The sequence below is a fragment of the Amia ocellicauda genome, chromosome 15, assembly GCF_036373705.1.
Source record: "Amia ocellicauda isolate fAmiCal2 chromosome 15, fAmiCal2.hap1, whole genome shotgun sequence".
NCBI lineage: Eukaryota > Metazoa > Chordata > Actinopteri > Amiiformes > Amiidae > Amia > Amia ocellicauda.
Genome location: NC_089864.1, coordinates 21,759,443 through 21,779,952, shown reverse-complemented (window position 1 = coordinate 21,779,952; position 20,510 = coordinate 21,759,443). Strand labels below are relative to the sequence as shown.

General features: G+C 37.7%; 3 protein-coding genes across 3 annotated transcripts; all 3 read right to left on the bottom strand.

Annotated features, from left to right (window-relative positions):
* On the bottom strand, positions 1 to 4,218 carry LOC136771921 (sulfotransferase 6B1-like). Its single transcript, XM_066724495.1, has 7 exons — positions 4,125 to 4,218; positions 2,279 to 2,570; positions 1,860 to 2,068; positions 1,600 to 1,726; positions 1,154 to 1,248; positions 830 to 1,016; positions 1 to 503 (listed from the first exon to the last, which is right to left on the bottom strand). Exons 2-7 carry the CDS (start codon positions 2,415 to 2,417, stop codon positions 382 to 384), a joined length of 879 nt encoding a protein of 292 aa, XP_066580592.1. The 5' UTR covers positions 2,418 to 2,570; positions 4,125 to 4,218; the 3' UTR covers positions 1 to 381.
* Positions 4,219 to 8,310: 4,092 nt separating this feature from the next.
* On the bottom strand, positions 8,311 to 10,698 carry LOC136771955 (sulfotransferase 6B1-like). Its single transcript, XM_066724545.1, has 6 exons — positions 10,492 to 10,698; positions 10,073 to 10,281; positions 9,813 to 9,939; positions 9,367 to 9,461; positions 9,043 to 9,229; positions 8,311 to 8,716 (listed from the first exon to the last, which is right to left on the bottom strand). The coding sequence occupies exons 1-6, from the start codon at positions 10,628 to 10,630 to the stop codon at positions 8,595 to 8,597; spliced, it is 879 nt and encodes a 292-aa protein (XP_066580642.1). The 5' UTR covers positions 10,631 to 10,698; the 3' UTR covers positions 8,311 to 8,594.
* A 7,330-nt stretch (positions 10,699 to 18,028) lies between these two features.
* Positions 18,029 to 20,510, bottom strand: LOC136771946 (sulfotransferase 6B1-like). The gene is made up of 6 exons (XM_066724532.1): positions 20,288 to 20,510; positions 19,869 to 20,077; positions 19,609 to 19,735; positions 19,164 to 19,258; positions 18,840 to 19,026; positions 18,029 to 18,513 (listed from the first exon to the last, which is right to left on the bottom strand). The coding sequence occupies exons 1-6, from the start codon at positions 20,424 to 20,426 to the stop codon at positions 18,392 to 18,394; spliced, it is 879 nt and encodes a 292-aa protein (XP_066580629.1). The 5' UTR covers positions 20,427 to 20,510; the 3' UTR covers positions 18,029 to 18,391.

Below are 20,510 nucleotides of genomic sequence, written 5' to 3'. Positions count from 1 at the left end.
TTGTTCAAACTAATAATTCAGATGAATAAAATACAAAAAACATAGAAACCTTCAGTACAAATCTATCTACATTTCAATAAATATTAAAAATGCACAGCCATTAAATATGTACAGTATGTATAATTCACAATACAAAAACACATTAACAATACAGTCACCAATCTGAGAAAAAAACATTCATTGTAACAGATTAATGTATAGTTCATATAAAGTGTTTGAAGGGATATCAAGATTTACGTTGAATAAATAAGATGAACTTAATTAACACATCAATTTTGTACGATAAAAAGTCAGTTTTGACAATCGATCAGAAAATGAAAATGTGCTTGACAATAATAAATAATGAAAGAACAGCAAAGTGAGTGGATCTGTCCGTCTCCCTCACTGACACTCATATTGAACACGGCTTGCTAATACACTAGAGTTGATCTTCTCTTTAAACAGCACGTCAAACTGGGCGTTCTGCTTGGAGGTGAAATGGTTCTTCCAGTCACCAACGGCACCTGCACAGAGACAGAGATTGGATCCAATTAGGAATCAGACATCCATTAAAACACTGTGGATTATCTAGACAACAACCTGACATTTTCAAAGTCACATGTCTGTTATTCATCAAACAAATTAGTCAGTAATAAAAGTATGGAGCGTTAGAAGTATATTAAATAAATGAATTCCAAGTTCAATCTAAACTTCCTAGTTTCAGTTGGATTTTTCTTAGGGAAGTAATCAAATCTAAATAACAATGTTATTACCATTAAGGCACTTCATTCATCCTGATAATTTCCTATTTCAGCCCTGCACTGTCAGAGGATTGATTAGAGATCCTTACCTTTCCTAAAGATGAGCTTCCTGTCAGCTGTCAGTGCGCACACTGTGTGGTTTGAATTCACTTTCTCCTTCTCTGCTTTTTCCTTCATTTCACTGAATGATGATTTCTTTGAGATGTCCTTGATTTGATCTTCCGTGACACTGATGTTCAGAAATGAACTGATCTCCTTGACATATGTGGGGAGATCCTGGAAACACAAATTTCACAGTTTAGTTTGTGCTCTTTCATTCCTGGTTCAACTGAAAGACATCTGTTGAATGATATTCACTGCTTATTCCAGCTTCATTCACAACTGTGAAAGAAGAAATCTCATTTCAAACTCACCTTCTTCATGGACTCATAATACAAGAAGAGTGTGTTTTCATCATTTTCCTTCTTCTCCCAGCTGAGGACGTGATCAATCCAGGAACCATAAACCACTGCAATGTAAAGAAAGACAAACTAATTGTAAATATTATATAGGTAAGTATTAAATAGAGGATATATAAGCAATACTTTCACATTGATTGCTCTACAGGTCATGAAAAACATGTTCAACTGGACTACTTTCTTATCATTAGCTTCTTGTTTTCCTGTGTAAAACACCCCTCTTCCTCTAGAAACAAATTGTCCGCATTCAGGTGAATGAAGAGAACAGCAGAACGGGGGTTTATGGACGTGCTGTGTTTCAGAAGACACTGTGTGTCATTAGAGAGCACCAGTATAACAGGGTCTAGTTTCCTTTTTCAAAACAAAGTTTGTCTATATTAAAGATGTGTCCAAACATTTACCTTCGCCCTTCAGGAACATCTCCAGAAAGGTTGACCATTTGTCAATCTTGGGCAGGTGGGGATTCTGTTGATAGTAATGGAACATAGAGACTGCCGTGTCCTTGGGGTTTCTGATCACATAAATCATCTGTGAAGACAAAAAGAAAGCACAGATATTTACATTTTCATTTCACTTCACTTCATTTCACTTCTTCTCACAAAACGCTTCATCAGCTGCCCTTAGGACATGTGGGAGAATACAGCAGGACTGGCCAACCTACCTTGCATTTCTTTGTTTTGAACTGCACGGGGACCATGTCACAGTTGAGGTGTGTTGGGATGAGCCTCTTGCTGGGGAGGTTTCTGAGCTCCTGGAATTTGGAGAGATCTCCGAACTCCAGAGACGATGTCAGAGTCACCTGGCTGGTCGTGTTGTTCTCAGTGTGGCAGTTGTACAGATTCCTCAGGATCTCGGCCAGCCAGTGTGTCCCTATGAAGAGAACAGAGCGTCAGCAATCAATCAGAAACAGGTCTAGTGCTCCAGTACTGTGGCTAAATCTAATGTCTCATGTAGTTCATGTGGTGCTTTTCCATTCGTCAGGACTCATCATTAAAATGACAAGAGTTTACATAATTATTTGTTGTGATTTAAAAGATGAATTTATCTTTAAAGAGTCATTGTAAATTGTAATGTTCTTACCTGATTTGGGATAAGACACTAGCAGCACATCATCTTCTCTGGCCTCAAAGTCATCCAGGGACTGTAGCAGCTCTGTGGAGGCTCTGGTGGAGAAAGGGATTCCTCTGAATCTGTGGACCAGCTCTGTCTGTTCTGGCATCTTGAGATGGATGTTTCCTCACAGTTAGTGTCTCTGGATGGACTGTGACTAGCTAGGTATTGATCTGGAGATCTTCCTGCCCTTATATATCCCTCAGTGAAGTGGAAAATGGAGCTGCGCATTCTGACGTCACAAATGAGTGTCGTATTGTCTCTGAGGAAGCAGAAGGAAATGGTGCATTTAGCAAGAGTGTAAATGAAGAGACATTGTGAGAGAGATTTCCAAAACAAACTCCATACTAGTTACACTCATTGACTGGATTTAATGTGTAAGGAATAAAGTCAGGAAATGACACGCCACGGAACAATTTCCCTTTCTCAATAGAAACACAGTTCTCGGTTTTCTCACACTCACTTCAAGACTATAATTTCTAGACCTTGTCTTCATGAAAATCTGAAATAATGTCATCAACTTGACATGAAATATTGGCCAATATTAACTACCTGCAGAAATTACCAGTATTGAAGTGATGGTGTAGTTCTATGACCAGGTCTAAAACCAGACTGAAAAGACTCCAAAATATTTTCCCTGGATATGAAGTGTTCTGAATTCAAATCAACACATAATTCCTTCAGCTGGTTTGCGATAGCCAATTTAAGTTTACATCACTCACAATGAGAACCTCTGAATTGAATTAAATAGTGGCTATTACATCCAAAAAATTATTTACAGTTCAAGGCACAGCCGAGGGTGGACAATAAACTCCAAATACTACTGTATTGTCAGAAGCCTGGTTGGATTCTTAAGACCAGACTTTCATATTGTTTTGAGAACTGAGGAGGAAACTAGCAAGGACACACTAAAGCAACTTTTAACACAGATCGCTACACCTGCACATCTGTCTCTTCAATCAGCTCTGTTCACATTAAAACCATCCAGAGACACATCAAAATTGGAAAGAGATTTCTTTAACCATGACTCTGCAATAACAAGAATGTCCGAGTTGGCCTGTTGTGACTATATATTAGTTAAGTACATTTTTGGAAGCAAGCTTCAGATATTCAGGTGAAGAAACCCAAGACCACACAGAGTATTAAAGTAATCTGGAGACTATATTAAATTAACACCAGTACTAGTGACATTTTTGGAAATGTCTGTTTCCACAAGAGATTGCGGGAAGCAGAGGTTTGCTCCGTGCTGCAATACACCAAAAGAGTTATACACCAAAAAATATTGTTTATTACTACGATGAATGCATCGTGTTCGACAAGTGATCCCAAGCTCATGACACAGAGCATATGTGGTAGAGTCAAAACGAGCTGAAGAGTTCAGATTTGGCAGCTGATATGATATGAGTATGAGTATTTTAATGCCACCTCTAATTTATTTCCTTAGAGTTAAAATAATAGATTAACCAAAAAGTGAATGTGATGAATCCAAAGGACAGCATTATTGCCGGCAGCCGTATAAAATGAAGAAAACTCCAGTGAGCGACCAACAACTACTTACGAGAACCAAGACATGAATCTATCCGTACCACAACCATAATCACATTAGCCAGACCAATATGCTCAACAACCACTAAGCGCACAAATATGAGAGGGAGTGGAGACTCACTCACTAATTGTGGTGGAAAAGGTGCACGGCAGAAGGAAGAGTGCTTGCTTTAGGCAACTGGGCTTAAAGTGACTTGATCAAATAAGCAATCTGCTACAGCCTCCTCAATAGTGGTTGAAGGGAACTGGGAAACACAGGGAGAGGACTCACGTCAGGAGGGAAGATCAATTGCAGGGTAAATCCAGAGGTATGCAGGAGAGGACAGGATGATCAGGAAATTGAAGGCTAGAAATGGCAAAGTAGAGGTTTTGGAAGCAAGTTAAAAAGGCAGGGGTAGGGCAGTAGAAGAGTTCCAGTAATTTCCAGAAGAGTATTTGTCACGGGCGGGGCGAGATTGGCCATTAGCGTTAATTGATCACTTATTATTTATTTACTTATTATCACTCTTTTCATGAAATTATTGTGTTGTGCACTGTGTTTATTACTCATGATTGTTTTATTTACGAAGTATGTTCTTTTTACTTCCTTATTGTTTCTATTTTCATGGTTAATTTGGTAATTGGGTTATTAATGGTATAATTGATTAATTGCTTTTGTTGCCATTTAGAGAAAATTGTCCGTTAACAAAGTTTGATACGTTTTCTCTTGAATCCAGGCTGCCCACCATGAATTACAATATGTGTCTAGAGAAATAATGAACATGTTACTTCAACGGTACTGAAGAAGAGCAATACAATTTATGAAAATGTACAGCTGAGTATGAATTCTTGTCCCAGAGGTCCTGAACTCATTTTTATAGAAGCTCCATTGAAAGCATACTTGTGGGGGCATCATCACCTCGTATGGAAACTGTAATGCCCCTGACCGCCGGGCCTTGAGTAGAGTGGTGAGGTCGGCACAGCGCACCATAGGGGTCGCACTGCCAGCCCTCCTGGACATGAACCAGACACGTAGTCTCAGGAAGGCTGCTAGAATCATCACGGACCCCAGTCACCCGAGCCAGCAGTTGTTTACACTACCCCCATCCAGCAGGCAGACACGGTTCAGATGCCTGATGGCCAGGACAGAGAGATGGAAGAATAGCTTTTATCCCCAGGTCATCAGACTGCTGAACCGTTAGCCTGCCTGCCAAGTTCTCCCCACCCCTCCTTTTCTTGCCCTTTCTTGCACTTTTGTTTTTGTTTTAATTGTATTTGACTTGTTATATGTCCTAGATTGGTGTACTGCAATGTTGGCGGAGCAAAGGGACACACACATTTCAGTACACCTGCAATAACTTCTGCTATAATGTGTATGTGAACTTGAACGAGATCAAAATGTTATAATGAAAAACTAAGTCTGAAACAGATTTGTCTTAAAATGAGAGAAGAACTGGAAGAATAAGGGAGCCGAAGTCTAGAAGCAAAGTAAAGAAGGTGAAGAAAATAAGATCTAACAGTGAAGAATGAAACCAGTTCATATGATATCAGCACGGCTAAGCTTTGCTGCAGGCCAGGGTTACATCCATCATTATGCTAGCGGTCACCAAATTGTATATGCGGTGTTGCTGTCTTACTGTAGTTTTATTTTTAGGCTGTTTAAATGTTCATTTCTGAAATCAACACATAGTACAAGTTATTGCTGCTGTTTTACACATACATAGTTGCTATTCCTGCAGAAAAAGGTCAATTAAAAAAAATAATATTGACTTAATTGACTTCTCATATGAAACTCAAATGTATGTGTGTATGTACATTACATGATGTGCTGTGATGTCAGAATAGAATTCCGAGGTGTTATGATGTCACTGTGTGCAGCCTGTAAGAAGCCCACAGTTGCACTGGCATCAGCTATCGACTTACGCACTTACTACTACTACTACAGCAATTTACTACTTACTGAATTATTTACATACTAGTTATTTACTATTTACATAAGTATTTACTTCCTAATTATTTAGTCATAGAATTTACTACTTGTTCAATCATTTACTTCCTAATTATTTAGTCATAGAATTTACTACTTGTTGAATCATATACTTCCTAATTATTTAGTCATAGAATTTACTACTCATAGAATAATTTACTTCCGATTTATTTACTCATAGAATTTACTACTTGTTGAATCATTTACTTCCTAATTATTGACTCATAGAATTTACTACTTGTTGAATCATTTACTTCCTAATTATTTAGTCATAGAATTTACTACTTGTTGAATCATTTACTTCCGTATTATTTAGTCATAGAATTTACTACTTGTTGAATCATTTACTTCCTAATTATTTACTCATAGAATTTACTACTTGTTGAATCATTAACTTCCTAATCATTTACTACTTATTGAATCATTTACTTCCTAATTATTTAATACTTATTGAATCATTTACTTTTTAATTATTTACTAATTGAATTTACTACTTACTGATTTATTTAATTAGTATTTACTGATTGAATTTACTATTTACTGAATTATTTATTTCCTAATTATTTACTGATAGAATTTACTGTTAACTGAATTATTTACTTCTTAATTAGTTACGGATTAAATTTACAATTTACTGAACATTTATTGAACGATCTCTGTACATCGAGTTCAGCAATGGGTCAGAAAAACAGTGCCCAGTTTAATTCAAACACCCAGAAAGCTCTGGATGAGAAGCCGCTGCCAGCAAAGAACACCCAGCTGGGTTTTGGCGAAGATGCGGTCATGATGGGAGAGAAGGAGAGGAAGCGCAGGGCAGCAGGCTTACTGGCCTTCATAAACCTCTTCTCTGGCTGCACTGGCAGAAATCCAGGTAAGAGAAATGCTCTTTCCTTCACCGTTGAGCGAGTTTCTCTTTTTATGAATGTGTCCATACATATATTACAAGTCTTAACCTGTCATTTCACAATCAGATTGTATTGTTTATTGTACAAAACCGATCATTTGTAAATGAAAATGCTCTGTGATTCCAGGATGCAGTAGCAGCAGTGTTGAGGACAGTATTCAGGAGCCCATCCAGCTTAAGAAATGTCGCCCGGCCCATGACACCTGGGCGGACAGCGTGAGCTGCAGGGCCCTGGAGAAGCATGTGGATGACAGTAACACCGTGAGTCACTGAGTGCATTACATTGCTTAGGATTATTATAAGGACAATGTCATAGGGTTCTCCTGTATAATGTAACCAGCTATCGTTAAAAGATTAAATAGATCGTCAACATCGAAAAGGTAGCAACTGTCTCATTGTGGCTCCCCTGCTCAACCTCTTTACCCGTTACTGCCAGGGTCTCCAGTATCCCCCTGCTGCCTACAGCCAGGCTTGGAGGAAGCAGTGCGAGCCTTTCCTCCCTACAATAATGGCGGAGAATGACGAGGACCAGCAAGACTCTGACCAGGAGGATGAGCTGGAGGTGGCCTTCCAATATTTCTTTGGCTCCTTGTGGGAGATGACACTGAATGAGGTCTTCCTGCATCAGTGATACTTTGCACAAAAGGCAAACCCAGAGCTGGTGGAAACCACATAATAAAAAGTTTACACCTCACCCTGTCTTGTGATTGTTTTTATTGCCTCATCAATAACAGGCTGATCAACTCTCCAGGACTGTCTGGACACTCCAGGGATTACAGCACAGTGCTGAGACACACCTAGCACAATACACTTCAGATCAATGAACACATGATTGTGCGCAGTACTGAGACATTCAACACAATTATTCATCCGCGTCTGAGATCCCTCTCCAAGCAGAATGGTCCTCTAGTGGCATTTCCAGGGGCCGTTCATAATTCAGTAAATGCATTCTTATAAGTGATCAACACAGACCAGAGGCCTTCTTTTAATCTGCCCTATGACTGTCTTCATTTAAAACCATCAAATTGCAGCCTGTTCAGGATTATTGTAGCAGCTGTGTACCTTAGCGTTCAGAAACTGAAATGAAATGCCTTCCAAAAAAATCATAATTTATCAGCATTTCCCAGTATAATATTGATCTTTTCCAGAAATCCCCTCATTCCATTTTACAGAGGTTTCCTGTTTATTCACTAGGAAATACCATTTTGGTGTTCTTCCAAACATCTCAAAGATCAGAGTAGACACACACTTACAGTTCTGTTCCTGGTTATTCATGTGTATAATGTGTATGTGTGTACATCAGCTTGTAGTTCTCTTCAGTTTGTATTTGGCGCCTTATACTTCAGATATTTGTAATTAATTTAGAATTATTTCAACATCACATTTTTCACATTGACATTATGGACATTGTGTTCATCAGTGGCAACAACACATTGAAATTCAAACAAGATATGATTAATTATAATGAAGGTATGTTATTACTAACAATTCAGATAAATAATTGACATATTCACCTACAGTAACAATATACCTACACTTCAATAAATATACAAAATGCATAATCAAAAATAACCCACAGCCTTTAAATATGTACACATGATTTATTATATAAAAATACATTAACAAATGCTGTCACTTATGAAACCCCATTCAATGTTTAATATACAACAGATTAATATACAGTTCATATAAAGTGTTGGAAGCCATTACAAGATTTACATTGAATAAATAATGTAAACTTAATAACACATCCATTTTGTCCAATACAATGTCTTCCAAGTCAGTTTTGACAATCGATAGGAAAATGAGAATGTGCTTGACAATAATAAATAATGAAAGAACAGCAAAGTGAGTGGATCTGTCCGTCTCCCTCACTGACACTCATATTGAACACAGCTTGCTAATACACTAGAGTTGATCTTCTCTTTAAACAGCACGTCAAACTGGGCGTTCTGCTTGGAGGTGAAATGGTTCTTCCAGTCACCAACGGCACCTGCACAGAGATAGAAATTGGATCCATTTAGGAATCAGACGTCCATTAAAACACTGTGGATTATCTAGACAACAACCTGACATTTTCAAAGTCACATGTCTGCTATTCATCAAACAATTTAGTCAGTAATAAAAGTATGGAGAGATAGAAGTATATTAAATACATGAATTCCAAGTTCAATCTAAACTTCCTAGTTTCAGTTGGATTTTTCTTAGGGAAGTCATGAATTCTAAATAACAATGTTATTACCAATAAGGCACTTCATTCATCCTGATTATTTACTATGTCAGCCGTGCTGTGTCAGAGGATTGATTAGAGATCCTTACCTTTCCTAAAGATGAGCTTCCTGTCAGCTGTCAGTGCGCACACTGTGTGGTTTGAATTCACTTTCTCCTTCTCTGCTTTTTCCTTCATTTCACTGAATGATGATTTCTTTGAGATGTCCTTGATTTGATCTTCCGTGACACTGATGTTCAGAAATGAACTGATCTCCTTGACATATGTGGGGAGATCCTGGAAACACAAATTTCACAGTTTAGTTTGTGCTCTTTCATTCCTGGTTCAACTGAAAGACATCTGTTGAATGATATTCACTGCTTATTCCAGCTTCATCCACAACTGTGAAAGAAGAAATCTCATTTCAAACTCACCTTCTTCATGGACTCATAATACAAGAAGAGTGTGTTTTCATCATTTTCCTTCTTCTCCCAGCTGAGGATGTGATCAATCCAGGAACCATAAACCACTGCAATGTAAAGAAAGACAAACTAATTGTAAATATTATATAGGTAAGTATTAAATAGAGGATATATAAGCAATACTTTCACATTGATAGTTCTACAGGTCATGAAAAACATGTTCAACAGGACTACTTTCTTATCATTAGCTTCTTGTTTTCCTGTGTAAAACACCCCTCTTCCTCTAGAAACAAATTGTCCGCATTCAGGTGAATGAAGCGAACAGCAGAACGGGGGTTAATGGACGTGCTGTGTTTCAGAAGACACTGTGTGTCATTAGAGAGCACCAGTATAACAGGGTCTAGTTTCCTTTTTCATAACAAAGTTTGTCTATATTAAAGATGTGTCCAAACATTTACCTTCACCCTTCAGGAACATCTCCAGAAAGGTTGACCATTTGTCAATCTTGGGCAGGTGGGGATTCTGTTGATAGTAATGGAACATAGAGACTGCCGTGTCCTTGGGGTTTCTGATCACATAAATCATCTGTGAAGACAAAAAGAAAGCACAGATATTTACATTTTCATTTCACTTCACTTCATTTCACTTCTTCTCACAAAACGCTTCATCAGCTGGCCTTAGGACATGTGGGAGAATACAGCAGGACTGGCCAACCTACCTTGCATTTCTTTGTTTTGAACTGCACGGGGACCATGTCACAGTTGAGGTGTGTTGGGATGAGCCTCTTGCTGGGGAGGTTTCTGAGCTCCTGGAATTTGGAGAGATCTCCGAACTCCAGAGACGATGTCAGAGTCACCTGGCTGGTCGTGTTGTTCTCAGTGTGGCAGTTGTACAGATTCCTCAGGATCTCGGCCAGCCAGTGTGTCCCTATGAAGAGAACAGAGCGTCAGCAATCAATCAGAAACAGGTCTAGTGCTCCAGTACTGTGGCTAAATCTAATGTCTCATGTAGTTCATGTGGTGCTTTTCCATTCGTCAGGACTCATCATTAAAATGACAAGAGTTTACATAATTATTTGTTGTGATTTAAAAGATAAAATAATCTTTAAAGAGTCATTGTAAATTGTAATGTTCTTACCGGATTTGGGATAAGACACTAGCAGCACATCATCTTCTCTGGCCTCAAAGTCATCCAGGGACTGTAGCAGCTCTGTGGAGGCTCTGGTGGAGAAAGGGATTCCTCTAAATCTGTGGACCAGCTCTGTCTGTTCTGGCATCTTGAGATGGATGTTTCCTCACAGTTAGTGTCTCTGGATGGACTGTGACTAGCTAGGTATTGATCTGGAGATCTTCCTGCCCTTATATATCCCTCAGTGAAGTGAAAAATGGAGCTGCACATTCTGACATCACAAATGAGTGTCGTATTGTCTCTGAGGAAGCAGAAGGAAATGGTGCATTTAGCAAGAGTGTAAATGAAGAAACATTGAGAGATAGATTTCCAAAACAAACTCCATACTAGTTACACTCATGGACTGGATCCAATGCATCAGGAATAAATACATGTTTAAATTATATCCCTGACAAGCAAAAGAGAAACAATGTTGTGCTTCCCAAGATTGAAAAGAGTCATTAAACTGTCTAACATTCCAATGTGTAATCATGAGAATATCTTTAAGAGCGCTAATCTGGCCCACAGAGTTGTTGTTTTGTTGAATTCAACAACTGACTACGATCAAATTGTAATCAATAATACAAAATGTATCTATTCACTTTCAAAACCAGACAATATGTATTTTTACAAACGTTTCTAATGCTTTGTGTGACATTTAATGACGAAAGTATGTTTTCCTTTTTAGCTCATGTTCTGTGAGTGATGAACAGCTGTCAATGATACATAACCTGAATTAAACTGAAAATATTTGTTGTAATAATTATTTACAATTCATTAATAAAGTCTATACTTCTGTCAACTGACAGCGTGATGTTCCTGAATTTATACATTTTTGGTGCATTATATTTGAATGTATTAGACTTCAAATACAGTAAACATAGATTAATCTGACTTTGTATGTATGTGTTTTCATGAACTAATAGTAAAACTATTATCATTCCATTCAATGTTGAAAGTTTCTGTTAATATCAGAAAGAGAGTTTAGGTCACTTCCAATAGGAACTGGTATTGGTGACAATGTTTTGAAATTAATGAAATTGATCATTTCCATTTCCAATCCTTTCAATTCCAATTAAATTTGAACAAATCAGTTGCACTGAATTGCTTGAATAAATCAACCATTTCACCCATTTGTATTCTAAGTTGAATTAAAATTATTTTTATATTTAATACTATATATTTATCGCAATGTACTAATGCATGATACTTATATTTAAAATCTTAACTACATTTTTTGCATTTTAAACTTTATGGTAATCCTGGTGAAGTCTGGTCTAATAATAACATATTCAAAATATTCAAGGTGAACCAGCCCTGAGGTTTTCATAATATTTATGTATCCCATGATATACATATGTACATTGTAATACAATTATATAATATTTCTACTTTACATTATGGTATGGTTAAGATAAGAAAATATAAATATGTATATTAAAATTAAGAACACAACAACATAGTAAGATGTGTACATGACATGAATGCAAGTCTGTATATTTAATTGCACAACTTGTTAGGTTTTATGGGTTGGAATTAGAGTTTAACTTTTATGGATGGAAGTAGAGTTGACTTTCAACAAATAGTTATGGAGCAGGAATTCAATTTTAATTGAAAAATGAATAATTTGAATTGAGAATAGCAATTGGTGCATTTTCTGGTCAGAAACGGTATTGGAAAGTAATTGGCAAAGAAATGCCAGAAACCCTCAGTCATTGACCACAGACACAGTCAGGAAACGACACGTCATGGAACAATTTCCCTTTTTCAATAGAGAGGTAGTTCCCGGTTTTCTCACGCTCATTTCTAGACAGTTTTTTCTATCTGAAATAATGGCATCAAATTTACATAAAACATATGGGGGTGATGATATAGTTAAATAATCAGGAGTAAAGTATCTGCTAAGATCCTTTGGGAATGGAAGGTTTTAGCAAAAACAAACGGTGAATTTATGAAGTGTTAAGTGCTAGAATTGACACTTTACCAAACACCTCTGGAAAAAGACTCGAGGGACAGACACATATAGGGATTATAAGAGATATGTGTACACAAGGGGGAAGATGAGGAATTACAGCTAAAATTATGTAACTGCATAAGTTTAAAATTACCTTTGCTTTAAATGCTGAAAGTTGTACAAAGATGGGAATATTATAGTAGTAGGCAGATGACTGAATTGCCCAGTTTTCACCGGTTTGTCCAGTTGAGGTCTCACATTCCAAAATAGACAGCTGGTTGTCTAGATGGGAAAAGCAGAATTTGGCATTGTATAAATTGAGCAATAATATCAATATCAGGACATAAGTCGATGTGTTCTGAAGTCATTGATATCTGAGTGTCTCTGCTGTGATGCAGGACCCCTATAGGAACATTGCATCACAGCATCCTGGCTGCACAAACAATATTACATCACAAACACATTATATCACAACATTGTCAGTAGTAATGTACAGCATTGCACTTTGCTTCAGCATCTATCTGTCAGCTGAGTCAGCTGTTGGGTTAAACATTGTTAACCATATTATACTAGTAATGAATACATTTCATCATGTTAATGTAGCTGGTTCTCATTATTATTTGTGTGGCTATGCTTTGATCTAATACTTAGTCTAGTATTGCATCACCTTGTAGCTTTACAGGAAAATAAATGGTTGAAATATAGATTAAGAACTGATTACTTAGGGAAGCATTGACAGAAAAATGCCATTGTCCATTGTGAAGAATCACCTTCCAACTGAACATGAGACACGTCCCTTAGTCAATTATGTCAATCATGTCTTCACTTAATGTGGTTGATCAGCCATGTTGGTAGAGTCACCATTCAAAAAGACAAGGATGGTAGTGAATCCATGAACCAGGAACTGTTTATTGGAGTATAGCCAGCCAGGCATCAGGTACAAACAAAACAATAATAATACAAATAAATAAAAATGAAAACAAATACTAATTTCAAGCAAAAAAGGTAGCTGCTCTACTATTTGAAAAAGAACCATTGGCGTAAACAGTTCATCATAACTCATATGAGAGTCTCCATTACTAAATGCCTCCCGTCTGATCTTAACCTTGGTCCTTACATACCCACCCTTCCCTTGATGGATCAAAGCAAAAGTATAGGATACAGAGTGAACTATTAATGAACAGTAATCTACACTTTCCTACAGCTACAGATTACATTTAAATATATAAATACAGATGTAATTTAAATAACTTTCATGATGTCACAATTTAGTGGTTAAAATCAGGGTTTACCTATAGTAATTATTATAAACCCATTTCCCTTTAACGCTGCCATAGTACAACAGGAACATTCATTATAGTGCGGAGACGCCGCTCTGTGGCTATAGACTGCAATTGCGGCTTCTCCCCAGACTGGTAAGAGAGGCATAAACCTGCAGTGTGCATCTCAAAACTAAAGGCATAGGAAAGCTTTGTGTACTTTCTTTAATCCTCAAACCTGAGTGACCGCCAGTTCCCAAGTTCATCAAGTTGGATCACCACCCACAGCAATGAGACGTAAGGGAAGACACATTGATCACTGGTGTAGATCGCATTAGTGAAATAGGAAGGGACAAAGAAAACAGTGGGTAAACAATGCTGGAAATGAGCATTTGTCTATGCTCTTCAGTACCAAAATGAAAAGGAGGATTGTGAATTTGCTAGCAATAACAAACAGTTGACATGTTTCATGAATAAGAACATGGCGCAATATGTGCGCATTATTACCAGTCGGGGGATGACTCCCGTTCATCACATCCGTTATCAAAGTGTTATGTTGTTTTTTCTGAAGCCAGGCCCGCCACCTCAAATCACAACATTTGTCTACAGAATAATAATATTTTACGACAACGCTACAGAGTCCAACAAGCAGAATGCACGTTTTATTGAAAATGTACAGCTGGATGGGTAATTCTTATTTAACCTTTGTCAAAGGTTAACATTTTTTATTGAAATAAATAATTGAGATACATACAATTCCCATAAAAAAAACCATGTGGATTGAATGGAGTTTATTTAAATATATTAATTTGATTAATAGAAAATAAAAATGGCCGCCTAGACGCGCACTGCCTCACCCAGAGTCGCTGGTGATGAATAAGCTCTTGAGCACCTGAGCTGCAGGACTGCCCTGACAGGCCGGGCTCCTGCATGAACACAGGAAGCCAGAACACCTAGCCTGTTGGGTGTGTAGGAGCTGGAGGTGAGCAGGTGTGAGAGGAACAAAGGTGAGAATCAGACTCAAGACAAGGGTGTGACCTTTTGCTAACGATGGCATAAATGGGGCTTTTGAGCGATGGAAACAATTGAAACGATTGATTCGGAAAGAGATTCAAGCTTTCTAAACATCGCACCACAGTGACATCTGGTGGCCAGATGTTGTACTATAAAACCACGGTTGCCGGGCAATCTTGATCCAATCAATGAAACTACTGATGAAACTGCTGAAGGAATAAGGGGTTCGTTATGACACCAGACAGGGTTACAAACCATCACATCAGAAACTAAGCTAAACTGTCAGATCAGTTTTGTATATCACAAATTTTTGTTCAGAAACTGTTTTTGCACTTTTTGGTTCTTCAATAAAAGAACTATGAAATAGCTGAATATGAAATGACCTATTAGTAATGCATTTCGCTGTTAATACTAGAACCACCAGAGTCACTTTTTGTGTGGCTTTTTCAAATTAAAAAGTATATTTCTCTGCGTATGTGAATTTCTCCCGCATATCCATTCTTATATGTTACTAAATATTTGAATTAAATATATAAGGTGTTTCAGTTGTAAACTCCTCAAACTCTATCTGCGGTAGGCTATACTGAATATAATCTGTCTGAAAATCTGGGTTTTGTAATAAAATTAGTAATTGTGAATCATGTTGATTGTTGAAACACATGATTTTCTATAATCCATATATTCATATATTATAATAATAATGTATTTTATTAGCAGATTTGCACCTGATAATACCTCTCTTTTAACTTCCCTTTGGAATTCAATCTTGATCAGGTCTCTGAATCAATTACATAGGGTACTGTAGTGTAGAAAAGTGCATTTTCAGCATTGATGGATGCAGTTGTAATACAGACAGCGACATTTCAAAGCTCTTTCACTTTGCAAAAGAAGTTCTATTTCAGTCTTATGCTTCTGTAGGCCTGGTTATTTTGTATGTTTTATAATTGTACTGCTACAGTTCATCCGGAAAGTATTCACAGCGCTTCACTTTTTCCACATTTTGTGATGTTACAGCCTTATTCCAAAATGGATTACATTCATTATTTTCCTCAAAATTCTACAAACAATACCCCATAATGACAACTTGAAAGAAGTTTGTTTGAAATCTTTGCAAATTTATTAAAAATAAAAAACAAAAAAAGCACATGTACATAAGTATTCACAGCCTTTGCCATGACACTCAAAATTGAGCTCAGGTGCATCCTGTTTCCACTGATCATCCTTGAGATGTTTCTACAACTTGATTGGAGTCCACCTGTGGTAAAATCAGTTGATTGGACATGATATGGAAAGGCACACAGCTGTCTATATAAGGTCCCACAGTTAACAGTGCATGTCAGAGCACAAACCAAGCCATGAAGTCCAAGGAATTGTCTGTAGACCTCCGAGACAGGATTGTATCGAGGCACAGATCTGCGGAAGGGTACAGAAAAATGTCTGCAGCATTGAAGGTCCCAATGAGCACAGTGGCCTCCATCATCCGTAAATGGAAGAAGTTTGGAACCACCAGGACTCTTCCTAGAGCTGTTTAGTTTAGTTTAGCTGTAGTGGCTACAGGACAACTCTGTGAATGTCCTTGAGTGGCCCAGCCAGAGCCCAGACTTGAACCTGATTGAACATCTCTGGAGAGATCTGAAAATGTCTGTGACCGACGCTCCCCATCCAACCTGATGGAGCTTGAGAGGTCCTTCAAACGGCCCAAAAGTAGGTGTGCAAAGCTTGTAGCATCATACTCAAAAAGACTTGAGGCTGTAATTGATGCCAAAGGTTCTTCAACAAAGCATTGAGCAAAGACTGTGAATACATTTGCAAAGAATTCAAACAAACTTCTTTCACGTTGTCATTATGGGGTATTGTTTGTAGAATTCTGAGGAAAATAATGAATTTAATCCATTTTGGAATAAGGCTGTAACATAACAAAATGTGGAAAAAGTGAAGCGCTGTGACTACCTTCCGGATGCACTGTAAGTGTGCTAAGATATGTGCATACTGATTTCCATACCATTGTACACATTGTGTAAAGTTAATTTTCATATTTATGTATGTGTGCTTGTTTTGACAAAATAAGGAAAACACTAAATTGTCAATGTAAATGCAGTGTTTCGGCCATGAAAATGTTGTGATATTCATAGGTAAAAAAGTTTTATCCAACTCTTTGTTTTTCATTTTTGTCTCACAGCTGTTTCATAAAGGAGCTGAACATCATTCAATATTATTATTATTGTATTATACATCATTATTTAAATACTCAACAAAAACAATGATTTGGTCTGTCGAAAAACGTAGCTCAAAATCTCTGAAATCCATTAAATTAAGCAGATTTTGACTCAAACATATCTTTGCTTCACTACCACATATCACTATGGGACACATCCAGTGAAAAATCACACATTAATCAACATTATACAGGCAACCTGGACGCAGTTTCCGGTGCTTTGCCAATGACAGAGATGCATTTTGGTGGAGCTCTGTAATTGAAATGGGTGAGCATGTACAACATTCGATTAGTGCACCTGCTACAAATATGCGTCTTCAGTGGAAATAAGCCGTTTCTGCCACTGATGTAGGAGATTGTAGGTGAATGCAAGTCTCCTGTTGTGACATCCGAATTCATCAATAATATCAACATCAATTAGTTTGAAATCCTTACACAGGTGCACTGGTAGCCCATAAAGTCTTTCTTCAGTCCCAGTGGTGCGCAAATGTGTCTAGAGTAGTTTTAGAACACTTAATGATTGCTTCCCTGTTGCTGTCGTGACTGGTATGATATATAAGTACATTACAGGTGGCATAACCCTCAGCACATTAAGCCTTCTGCATTAAAATATGAGCCCAAATGGTCTAGTGGGTAATGCAGTACTAAGGCGCTTGGAGGTGCGTGGGTCGAATTCCTAGCAGGGATCTCCGTCTGGACTTATTTCTTTCAAAACTGTGTCCCCTTCCTAAATACGCCACTGGCTGGCACTGCTGGACGAATGAGAGAGAACGAATTGCACATGGAGTGGAGGAATGAAATGTTAGAGACTAGAGCTAGAATGTGGGACATGACAACCTCTGGTGGTGAATTGGTGACGTGTGGGGTGAAGAAATGACAGTTATGAGTAATTTGGGACAAACCTATATATAGAATTCATTTGTAGAACAAGATAGGATGAGATGTATTGTGGCGTATATTTCACACAACAGCATTGTGTGAATAGTGTAAGCTTCAGATAATAAATTAACACAAGAGAAGAACCTGAATTATGAAAAATATATTATTTTGTTCATACTAATAATTCAGATGAATAAAATACAAATAACATAGAAACCTTCAGTACAAATCTATCTACATTTCAATAAATATTAAAAATGCACAGCCATTAAATATGTACAGTATGTATAATTCACAATACAAAAACACATTAACAATACAGTCACCAATCTGAGAAAAAAACATTCATTGTAACAGATTAATGTATAGTTCATATAAAGTGTTTGAAGGGATATCAAGATTTACGTTGAATAAATAAGATGAACTTAATTAACACATCAATTTTGTACGATAAAAAGTCAGTTTTGACAATCGATCAGAAAATGAAAATGTGCTTGACAATAATAAATAATGAAAGAACAGCAAAGTGAGTGGATCTGTCCGTCTCCCTCACTGACACTCATATTGAACACGGCTTGCTAATACACTAGAGTTGATCTTCTCTTTAAACAGCACGTCAAACTGGGCGTTCTGCTTGGAGGTGAAATGGTTCTTCCAGTCACCAACGGCACCTGCACAGAGACAGAGATTGGATCCAATTAGGAATCAGACGTCCATTAAAACACTGTGGATTTTCTAGACAACAACCTGACATTTTCAAAGTCACATGTCTGTTATTCATCAAACAAATTAGTCAGTAATAAAAGTATGGAGCGATAGAAGTATATTAAATAAATTAATTCCAAGTTCAATCTAAACTTCCTAGTTTCAGTTGGATTTTTCTTAGGGAAGTAATCAAATCTAAATAACAATGTTATTACCATTAAGGCACTTCATTAATCCTGATAATTTCCTATTTCAGCCCTGCTGTGTCAGAGGATTGATTAGAGATCCTTACCTTTCCTAAAGATGAGCTTCCTGTCAGCTGTCAGTGCGCACACTGTGTGGTTTGAATTCACTTTCTCCTTCTCTGCTTTTTCCTTCATTTCACTGAATGATGATTTCTTTGAGATGTCCTTGATTTGATCTTCCGTGACACTGATGTTCAGAAATGAACTGATATCCTTGACATATGTGGGGAGATCCTGGAAACACAAATTTCACAGTTTAGTTTGTGCTCTTTCATTCCTGGTTCAACTGAAAGACATCTGTTGAATGATATTCACTGCTTATTCCAGCTTCATCCACAACTGTGAAAGAAGAAATCTCATTTCAAACTCACCTTCTTCATGGACTCATAATACAAGAAGAGTGTGTTTTCATCATTTTCCATCTTCTCCCAGCTGAGGACGTGATCAATCCAGGAACCATAAACCACTGCAATGTAAAGAAAGACAAACTAATTGTAAATATTATATAGGTAAGTATTAAATAGAGGATATATAAGCAATACTTTCACATTGATAGTTCTACAGGTCATGAAAAACATGTTCAACAGGACTACTTTCTTATCATTAGCTTCTTGTTTCCTGTGTAAAACACCCCTCTTCCTCTAAAAACAAATTGTCCGCATTCAGGTGAATGAAGAGAACAGCAGAACGGGGGTTAATGGACGTGCTGTGTTTCAGAAGACACTGTGTGTCATTAGAGAGCACCAGTATAACAGGGTCTAGTTTCCTTTTTCATAACAAAGTTTGTCTATATTAAAGATGTGTCCAAACATTTACCTTCACCCTTCAGGAACATCTCCAGAAAGGTTGACCATTTGTCAATCTTGGGCAGGTGGGGATTCTGTTGATAGTAATGGAACATAGAGACTGCCGTGTCCTTGGGGTTTCTGATCACATAAATCATCTGTGAAGACAAAAAGAAAGCACAGATATTTACATTTTCATTTCACTTCACTTCATTTCACTTCTTCTCACAAAACGCTTCATCAGCTGCCCTTAGGACATGTGGGAGAATACAGCAGGACTGGCCAACCTACCTTGCATTTCTTTGTTTTGAACTGCACGGGGACCATGTCACAGTTGAGGTGTGTTGGGATGAGCCTCTTGCTGGGGAGGTTTCTGAGCTCCTGGAATTTGGAGAGATCTCCGAACTCCAGAGACGATGTCAGAGTCACCTGGCTGGTCGTGTTGTTCTCAGTGTGGCAGTTGTACAGATTCCTCAGGATCTCGGCCAGCCAGTGTGTCCCTATGAAGAGAACAGAGCGTCAGCAATCAATCAGAAACAGGTCTAGTGCTCCAGTACTGTTGCTAAATCTAATGTCTCATGTAGTTCATGTGGTGCTTTTCCATTCGTCAGGACTCATCATTAAAATGACAAGAGTTTACATCATTATTTGTTGTGATTTAAAAGATAAAATAATCTTTAAAGAGTCATTGTAAATTGTAATGTTCTTACCGGATTTGGGATAAGACACTAGCAGCACATCATCTTCTCTGGCCTCAAAGTCATCCAGGGACTGTAGCAGCTCTGTGGAGGCTCTGGTGGAGAAAGGGATTCCTCTGAATCTGTGGACCAGCTCTGTCTGTTCTGGCATCTTGAGATGGATGTTTCCTCACAGTTAGTGTCTCTGGATGGACTGTGACTAGCTAGGTATTGATCTGGAGATCTTCCTGCCCTT